At 39.0% G+C, this 10,566-nt stretch overlaps 1 protein-coding gene across 1 annotated transcript in view; it reads right to left on the bottom strand.

Moving 5' to 3' along the window:
- Window positions 1–3,415, bottom strand: part of LOC135225554 (mucin-17-like) — a 39,983-nt gene extending 36,568 nt beyond the window's left edge. The window contains exons 1-3 of the mRNA XM_064264823.1: window positions 3,396–3,415; window positions 2,999–3,176; window positions 2,848–2,853 (exon numbers count right to left, since the gene is read on the bottom strand). Coding sequence (XP_064120893.1) covers window positions 2,848–2,853; window positions 2,999–3,176; window positions 3,396–3,415 — 204 coding nt within the window. The remainder of the gene's footprint in view (window positions 1–2,847; window positions 2,854–2,998; window positions 3,177–3,395) is intronic.
- Between the last annotated feature and the right edge of the window lie 7,151 nt (window positions 3,416–10,566).

Genomic DNA, 10,566 nt, shown 5'->3' on the forward strand with positions numbered 1-10,566 from the left:
ACCTCTCATGGATTCGAACCAGCGCACAGAGGAGAAATCAGGACTTCAGTGACATAACTGACTTGGCCAATAAGTGAGGCCGAGTCGGTAAAGTCACTGAAATCCTGATTTCTCCGCCGTGCGCTTGTTCGAATCCACGAGAGGACGAAATTATTGGCAAATAAAATATTCCCTTTTGGTTAAAATATGAAAATATATTAATTCCGAAGTAGAGCGAATTGGATATTAAAGGACATTTGTAGCTTAATGCATATGTACCATACGTGTAAGTTTATGTACCCAACGAACACATAAAAGATAGTCATTCTTTTTAATAGCCTTCCGTAGGAAAATCTAGAGGGTAGCTAATTCCATCTACTATCTAACATCTTAACAATATTAAAACCCACAATCCCCTGTGGACCTGATTATGGGAATTAGTTTAGAATGCCTTAAGTCAGCCTAAATAACTGTCCCTTGCGCTAAGACAGACAGGAGTCCTTGGGCAGTTCGCATCTCCGTAGACAGACAACTTGTACAGGGAGAATCTGCAGAAGCCTATAACCTCAGCCAATAGAAACTCAGCATTCAGTGAAGCTGAATGCTACATTAACGTCCGCACGGGTAAACTTTTTATATTGTTACTTTTATTTAGCGTTTAGGATTTTTCAATAAGCAAGAATCCCAGCATGAGAGTAGATTTACAACATCAAATACAACAGCTGCAAGAACAGTGAAATAAACAAAACAACTATGCGGTTATAGATTGAGATACGAATAAAAACACCGGCGATAATACTTATAATAAACTTAACAATTATGTGAGGAAAATGTGTTGCATAAGATATTAACGTAACACCTGCAATAATAGTAATAGAAAATTGATAATTATTTGAACGAAATGAACAAAGAAAAAGGATTTGGTTTTAGTTCAATACACAAAAAGGTTCAAGCATATGTTTTGACGCATATATAAACACACACACACACACGAACAAATATACACATATACGTATATATATACACTATTATATATATACTATATACATGTCTATGTATATATGTATATATATATATATATATATATATATATATATATATATATATTATATATATATATATATATATAACACATAAACTATTTGAACTTCCAGTCTTTTATTTACCAAAATAAATTCTTCCAGTGTTCCAAAAAGGAGACCATCTTCTCACAACATGCTTTGAAAAGGCAAGCAATTTTCTGTCTCGCATTCAGTGAAAAAAACTAAAAAATAAAAAGATAAAAAAAACTAGACGCGACTTGTTTGTCTAGTCTGGCAATAAGAAGTGCAAATATACAGATAATTAAAAAATAGAAGTGAATCTTTGACTCAATGGTCAGACAGTGTCTGCTCCAGTTTTTTTTCCTGGAAGAAGAAGAAGAAGAAGAAGGAGAAGAAATGAGAGAGAGAGAGAGAGAGAGAGAGAGAGAGAGAGAGAGAGAGAGTCCACTTCCTTCCAGGCCTCTCTGGAAGAACTCACCAAAACGCAAGATATAAGAAGTAGTCGGATCATCTTTCCAGGTCGTCAACAGGGTCTGGAAAAAAAAGGAAGGAGATGCATATGATTCAGTCATGAATTACTTAGTACCTATTTGCAAGTATACGACGTCGTATCTTATGTCTATATCCGAGAACAAGTAACTGTTACGAGTCCAACAAGCAAATATTATATCTATAAAGAACAAGCAACTGTGACGTCCCTGAAATACCAGCAATTATATCCCAGAACAACAAGCAACCGTTATATCCAAGAAAAACAAGAAGCTGTTATATCCCTAAAATAGAAGCAATCATACCCCAGAACAACATGCAACCCTTATATCCCTGAACAACAAGCCGCTGTTATACCCATGAAATACAAGCAATTAAATCCCAGAACAACATGCAAATGTTATATCCAAGTAAAACAAGCAGCTGTTATATCCCCAAAATACAAACAATTATATCCCGGTCCAACAAGCAACTGTTGTATCCAAGTAAAACAAGCAGATGTTATATCCAAGTAAAACACGCTGCTGTTATATCCCTAAAATACAAGCAATTATATCCCAGACCATCAAGAAACTGTTGTATCCAAGTAAAACAAGCAGATGTTATATCCAAGTAAAAGAAGCAGCTGTTATATCCCAAAACAACAAGAAATTTATATTCCAGAACAGCAAGAAATGTTATATTTTTGAACAACAAGGAACTGTAATATTCCAGAACAACAAGGAACTGTAATATTCCAGAACAAAAAGCAAATGGTATGCCCAAGAACAGCAAGCAGCCGTTGTATCCCAGAAATACAAACAACTATATCCCAGAACACCAAACAAGTGTTGTGTACCTGAGCAACAAGCGGCTGTTATATCCCAGAATAACAAAGCAATTGTCATGCCACAGAATTAAAAAAAATTATGAATGACATTTAGCTGTATAATGATCATCAAGTAATTAACGCTTCCTCAAATACACATAAAAATGTGTGGAGCTGTTTAGTCTGTGGAAGCAAGACACATGACAGAAGGGTTTTTTGGTAGGGGGACGAAACTGCTGCTTGAAACGTCTGCTAGTCAATGAAGAGACGTGTCAGGTTGTATGAATGAGTTAAAAGAATGCTTGTCATGGAAATAATATTCTGAGGGTTGTATGAGAATATTAAAAAATATATATATATAACAGTTAACTGAACCAGCAGTAGCACCAATATTAAAGCAGCTATGATTACAACTTCATAATTCTTTTGCCCTATTCAGAAGAGCGTCAATAATGAGCAAGACATCTATCTAATCTGACAAAACAAAACGAGAGAAAGAAACGCCGCGAGCGAGAGCGAATAACTTACCATCAACTAGAGAAAAAGGAGAGCAGGTAAGTCACCAGGTAGCAGGAGAGAGAAGTCGGGACGATCCTCCAACCAGGTCGAACAGCACAAGAAGCCTCACTGAACTAGAACAGCAGTCCTTCTCTTGTGAGATCTATGGTTATTCTTCTACCCTGCCACAGATGTTCCTCGACCTATCTTCGGCGTTGCCATCGTGTAAGGAAAGCAGAGCAGACGTGCATTTGTTGTACGTGACCGGAACAGCGACGAGCGAATTTGTGGGGGTTTTCAAGATCTCAAGCAGTTCGAATTTAGCCGCTAACAATGCGCTAAACTGCTCATGGTGATGCCTTAATGGTGAGATTACAATGAAGGAGATCGGTTCACAATTGACGTCACGTAAGATCGAAGACCTTCCAAGTCGTGAATATGGCAGCTGTATGGACTTCCCCCCTCTCTCTCTCCCCCTCACCCCCCCCCAACACAGAACATTTGTACTTTATCTTGCCGAGAGTACAATAAATGCCACAGGATCATCATGAATTATCGACGGTGAAAAGTTCCATTACGCTGAGCCGAGAGCTGCCATGCTTACGCGCTCGTCACGATTGTAATTATGATCTAATTATCTAATTTCTGAGTGACATAATGGATTTTTCTTTGCACCTCAGAATATGTATAAAAAGATAGAATGATTCGCCATTATTTGGAAATCAATAAATTCTATAATAGATATTAATTGCGACGCTGAATTTTATAAACGGGGATGTTGGTCAGCTTAAATTTTTTTCAAGCAAATACTGATCATAAGAAGGGCTTCCACACCTCTGGTCCAATAGCAATTTTAGCTGGAGTCGTACATGAATAAATAATACCTCAACGCAGCCTTTGGGAGGCCGATGGAACGGGAAACCAAGAGCTATGAACCCATTCTAATTCAGAGATATAAGAGGTGGTGTGTGCTGGGGATGAAAGCCGAGAGAGAGAGAGAGAGAGAGAGAGAGAGAGAGAGAGAGAGAGAGAGAGAGAGAGAGAGAGAGAATAGTATACCTTAGTTTAACCAGACCACTGAGCTGATTAACAGCTCTCCTAGGACTAGCCCGAAGGATTAGATTTATATATACGTGTCTAGGAACCAAATTGGTTACTCAGCAACGGGACCTACAGCTTATTGTGGGATCCGAAGCACATTGTGTCGAGACACGAATTTCTAATCACCAGCTATAAATTCTTCTGGTCCCGCATTGGTACGTAGCCCACCCTTCCAATGAGGAACGAGAGAGAGAGAGAGAGAGAGAGAGAGAGAGAGAGAGAGAGAGAGAGAGAGAGTGTAAATGCTTCCATGGAGAAGAAATGATAGTTAAGAGGCCTAATGCCAAATAGGTGATCTCATGATTATGCCTGACATTCTTCTTGTTTCGTAACCTGATTAGTTTTTTTTTGTTTTTGTTTTGTTTTTGGTCTTAGTAAAAAGAGGTATTTTATTGTACCTGAAGAAAAGAAGACCACTAAAAGGGAGCCCGAAGCATGGACGGAGGATAAGACTACAATTTTAGCTTAGGATTGTCGAAGAGGTACGAGTCATAATTTCGAAGCAGGTTAGGACATCAGATATTGGAGATTAACGCTCTCTCTCTCTCTCTCTCTCTCTCTCTCTCTCTCTTCTTGCCTCTTGTCATTTTTCTTTCATCTTCTATCTTACGTTATATCTCTCTTAACTGTACCGATTTTGAAACCATGAAAGAAGTTAAAAATAAAATGAGCAAAAATGTCTTATGGACTATACATGATAGATTATAGATATACTGTATATATAGTGTATATATCAACTATACACTACTCCTCAACCCGAAATATAAAAGACGTATTCAAAAGACGTACAACGCCCCAGAAAAGACGATAAACTAATAAAATCAAATACTAATAAATACCAACAGACTAACCGTATATATTTCGTGCAACACAAACCAGGACTTTCACCACAAGACATTTCAAAACACCTTCGCGCGGTTCCCGAACATCTTCCGGAGGCTGCAGTCGGGGACGTTCGGAATAATTTGATTCAGAAATGGTGTCTTCTGCATTTCCAGAAGGACAACTTTGGAAGCAAACTTTTGATTGATTTTTTTTACAAGAATTTCCCCCAACTTGAAGATGGGATCGATCGAGTAAATTTTTTTTTTCGAAAATTTTTTTGAACTCGATATTTCTTTCATTTTTATTTTTACAAGAATTTACATAACTTGAAAATGGGAACAATAAAAAAATATAAGGTTTTTATTTTAGTTTTGAAATTTTTTTGGCTTTATTTTTTCAAGATTTGCACCAACTTGAAAACGGGTTCTATCAAGAAATATTTAATTTTTAACTTTTGAAAGTTTATGTAATTTAATTTTTTTTTCACAAGAATTTCCATGACTTGAAAATGAGATCGATCAAAAAAATAATGTTTTATTTTTTTTCGAAAATTTTGTTGATCTTTTATCTTTTTTTTTAAGATTTTCACCAACTTTGAAGCTGGGATCGATCAGGAAATATTTTACATTTTATTTCTGAAAATTTATTTGAACTTTTTATTTTTCACAAGAATTTCCATAACTTGAAGATGGTTTTTTTTCCCGAAATTATTTTTGAATTTTATTTTTCCAAGATTTTCACAAACTTGAAAATGGGATTGATCAAGAAATATTGATTTATTTTTTATTTTTGAAAGTTTATTTGATTTTTAAAATTTTTGTTTACAAGAATTTCCATAACTCGAAAATGAGTATCGATCAAGAAATAATGCTTTATTTGAATTCTAGAAAATGTTTTTGAATTGTCAACATTTTTATATTTTGATTTTTTAAGGATCTACCCGTACTTCAAGCTTAGGATTATTAGCAACTAACAGTTTACTTTTTGGAAGCACGCTATTATTTTCATATGTTCATAGCCACCATGTGCGCGCACGCACACACATACAGACAGACACACACACGTTCGCAAACATAAATAATAATATATATATATACATATCTGTATATATATATATATATATATATATATATATATATCTATATATACGTATATATATATATATATATATCTATATATATATATATATATATATATATATATATATGTATATATATATATATATGTGTATAAAACCTTTTCCCTTTCCTTTTCCCTTTCGAAATGTTGGGACAAGAACCTTTGGGTTTACGATAGTCCAAAACAGACGAATAAATTTCCTTAATGAAATTCGTTACATCTCACAATAAATTCTCTGGGAGAGGGTCTACGCGGTTATCAAATTATGCAAATAACATTCAGTTGCCAGTTACGAAATAAATGTAGGGAATATTCAAATCTATCGAAAACTTCTCCTCTCTTGAGAGTTTAGGACCAGTAGTGGATTTTCTACTTTCCGTAAAAATGAAATAAAATAAAAAAATGAAAAAACTAACGAAATAATTCTCGTAGGATTCGTTCGTATCTGGCAACATCTCTATACTAATTTTGACGTAAGGTTTCCTTCTGGTATTTGATTGCTTGTTTTCACAGGAGGGGGAGGAGTCTTTTAAATAATAATGTTATTTAATGACTGATTTAAAAAAAATATTTCTATTTCTTGTTACTTCCTCGAATGAACAGCGTATTCTTTGGTACCTGTGGTGGGCTTGTTCCATTTGAATAGGTTCAACTCTCTAATAATAATAATAATAATAATAATAATAATAATAATAATAATAATAATAATAATAATAATAATAATAATAATAATAATAATAATAATATATGAAGGTAGGAGACCCTCTCTCAAACATGTTTTGTTAAAGATGATGGCAGCATCAGTGGAATTGATTTTATATATGGTCTTTCAATTCTTCTTATTATTCTCTTCTCATCAGGGCTGATATTTGCTAATAGCTGGCCGATGTTCATATCTCGGTGAAAGAAATGTTTTCTAAAAATAATAATTTATTGATATGATAACAAAAGTGGTTAACAAATCTTAGTCTAAGGGTTGTGTAACGGAATTCCAACGTTTCCAACCGTATCATCGGTTCATTTTCAAGGAAAGGTGAGCTTGAACTGATTGAAATGGGTTGTTGTTGTTTTTGGTTGGAGTATTAAGCTGGCTTTATGCCAGCACGGGCTTTAGCTAATGTAGCAGCCGTAGGTCATTTGAATTAATTTTTAGATGCATTGGTGATTTAAGGATATGAGGCGATCTTTTTCTTTGTTTATGATTTCTATGGAATGTGCAGGTGGAATGGTATGGATTTCAAAGGTGAAAGGAAAAGTGAATAGGCAAGGTTACAAACCCCTTTTAAACCCTAAGGTACCCATTAGTAGAAGATAAAGATCGATAGTAGCGAGTCCTGGCGAGTCAGAGATAGCCAGTAATGAAAATCGAAAAATTATAGTCGTAGAAAAACGGAAAAAAAAGCGCAAATCTATGGAGTTCAAGTACCATATTTCACTTTACGAGAAAAAAAAAAAAAAAAGCAGAGAGCGTCGATCGTTTAGCAATAGGGAACGACGAAGGAAAAAACGAAATATTATCAGTTTTAGAAACAGGATAACAAAAATAAGCGACAGCTTAAGCGGTAGTTAGAGTGACAGTTGAAATATTGAAACGGTCGTTAGACGTGAGGCGGCCGAAAAACGGAGGGGAAAGGAGGATTGTTTAGTAAAAGAAAAAGCAGTAATGCTATAAACAGCACTTTTCATGTAGCTGCGATCTTTATGTTTGAGATCTGTATCTGAAATCTTCTAACAGGAGGTCATCTGGGAGACTGATCTCTAGGTCCAACGAGCGTGGACGAGCTCAGAGAACAGCTGATGACCACTGCCACTGTCGTTGTTAAAGATGGCTCTATTTATTTAAAAAAAAGCCTCAAACTCCTCGTAGGTCAGCAGGAACTTTCTGATTTGATATTCTCCTACGAGGAAGTATTCGTTTCCGACGCTTGAAGTTCTGTATTCTTGTTTGCAGGTCTGAGTCGCTGTTTTGCTTAGCTACAAACTCCTCAGTTTGTGTTCCTGCTTCTTTATACAAAACAGGAGCTACAGTCGGTGTCTCGGTCTGCATTTCTTCTTCAACTGCGTCTTCTGTCTGGGTTCCTGCTTCGGCACGAGCAGGAATCGACGTCTTCGGCGATGCAGGGGTTAGGGGGGTTAACCTGAGGGTTGGGGGAGGTAGTAGGGGGAGGAGGTAGAGGGCGGAGTTGGCGATACGGAGAGGATGAGGGGGTGGGGATAGTAATGCCGGGATCGAGGAGGTTGGGAGGAAGGTGGTGTTTGTGGTACAGGAGGTAAGTTCGTTCTAGGATCGAACTGTGGGGTTGCTGGGGGAGGTTTCCTGGTCGGTGATGGTTGCCGAGGTCTTGCAGGAGGAGGAGGGATGCCCTTCGCCTTCCAAATCCTCTGCAGTCTGACTGGGCATCCCTTAAACCAAGCATGATGTTGCTGGCTGCAGTTAGGGCATCGGGCAACTGTGGCCCTTTTCTTGTACTTTTTCAAGCACACTTCTGTCTCGTGTTTCGCACTGCACACTCACAGATTTGTTCTGATTTACATTCGTTCTTGTGGTGTCCATACCTCTGACACTTGAAGCATCTCAGAGGCTCTGGTACGAAGGCTTCTGTCTCGTAAGTGCCAAGAATCCCAAGGCTGACCCTGGCTGGAATTTGGCCCTTGAAGGTCGCTTCTATCTTAAGAGTTTCCTGTCCATCTTTGCAGTACATCTCTTGGCTTCCATGATGTTGGGAACCTCGAGGACTCTTTCGATAGTTATGTATTTGGGGACTTTGCATATCATCCCCTTGCTTATTTTTGAAGCAGGATCAAGAAGGTGGCACAGGTTGTCTTTCCTTCAGTAGTTCAGCAGCTTTTTGGTCCTTGGGAGTAATTATGAATTCTCCCCTTAAATTCGGTCTGGCTATGAGGTTGGCTTTCTGGATATTTTTTCTCAAGGGCCCTGACTGCAGCATACGAAGTCTGGCCCTCGATTGTGACAGCTTTAAAACTTCGGGAGTGTTGGAAATTCCACATAACTCGCCGTATTTGGTGCTGAATTCGTAGGGATCAGGTTATTGTTGGTCGAAGTTGGTGGCAAAGTCTTCTTCTGTTTCTTCTTCTCTTCTTCCTTACGGTGGCGAAGCCTTGCTCGTCCTCCAAGGGCGGGTCCTCCCTGGGATTACCGGGCGAAAGGGGTCTCTTAGAGGCCATACTTGTCAAAATTATAGGTTTAAAATGACGAGAGTTACGTCACGCGCCTGTGCACGATGATTGAAATGGGGTCGTTCGGCGGTATTTATTGTGTCCCAGGTGCTCTGTCTGATGGGCGCTGCATTTTCATTGGCTGAACAGAGGATGTCATCTACCGGGTAGATGACATTAAACGTGAGGCTAATAGGATTATTGAGACTGTCAATGCAGCTTCCAATGCCCTTCACTTGCTGCCGATCGTAGGGGACTACGACCTTGGCTACATATACGGGAACGTTAAAAACCCATAAACCAGGGAACCCGTTACGCCCCATTATTAGCCAAATTCCCGCTCCTACATACCAGCTTGCGAAGAAATTGAATACTATTTTGACTCCTTATGTTCCAGATGACCACATTTTGTTTGGAAGTCATCTGCCGAGTTTTAGAAGCACTGAAAAACGACACCCCCGAGGAGTTATTGCATCGATGGACGTGGAGTCCCTCTTCACGACGTTCCCGCCCCGTGATGAAACAATTCAGATAATCCTGGATCGTGTATATAGAGACGACTCCACGCCCCCATTAAACATCCCTGAGCATGCCCTCGAAAACTCCTTGAAATTTGTACAAAAAAGGCCCCTTTCTCCACCCACAGAGGACATATGTACACACAGAAAGACGGAGTAGCGATGGGTTCTCCCCTCGGAGTACTTTTCGCGAACTTCTACATGGGTGCTGTGGAACGTCGGGTATTCGCCAACCAGTCGAGAAGCCGTCTATGTACGTCCGGTATATTGACGACACTTTCATCAGCGCCAGCACGGTGGAAGAAATAGAGCGCCTGCGACAAGCCTTCCACGACCACAGGCAGACTCAACTTCACCATCGACATTGCCGTGACCGTCGCCTCCCCTTCCTTGACGTCCTCGTCGGGCAACAAGAGGAGCGCTTCGTAAACACAGGTATACGAAACCCACCCACGAACCTGGGCATGTGCCTGAACGGCGAGAGCGAGTGTCCAGAGAGATACAAGCGCACTGCGATCAGCGCCTTCATCAGGGAGAGCTCTCTCACACTGCTCTTCGTGGAAGGACACGCACACTGAATTAGAACGTGTTGCCCAAGTTTTAATTAACAACGGGTATTCCAACCGGGACATCACTAAATGCATTCGCAGAAACATCGATAAGTGGTATCAGCAGGAGCCTCGTCCCGCCGCCCTTGAAGACGTCACTCGTCACTCTCTTTTACAAGGGAGTATTTCATAAGAAATACAAAGAGGACGAGCGAGCCCTTCGTACCATCATAGAAAGAACAAAGTCTCCCCCACGGACCCTGCGAAAAAGTGAAACTAATAATTTACTACAAGAACAAGAAGACCAGTGGCCTGATTATGAAAAACAATCCAGCCCCCGTGTTGTCAGGACCCCTCTCAAGAAAACTAACGTTGTCTACCAGTACAAATGCCCTGTCCGGGAATGCCCCGGCGCTTACATTGGTATGACGACTATGCGATTTTCGAAGAGGATATCCTGC

Source organism: Macrobrachium nipponense, chromosome 13 (genome assembly GCF_015104395.2).
Source record: "Macrobrachium nipponense isolate FS-2020 chromosome 13, ASM1510439v2, whole genome shotgun sequence".
NCBI classification, from domain to species: domain Eukaryota; kingdom Metazoa; phylum Arthropoda; class Malacostraca; order Decapoda; family Palaemonidae; genus Macrobrachium; species Macrobrachium nipponense.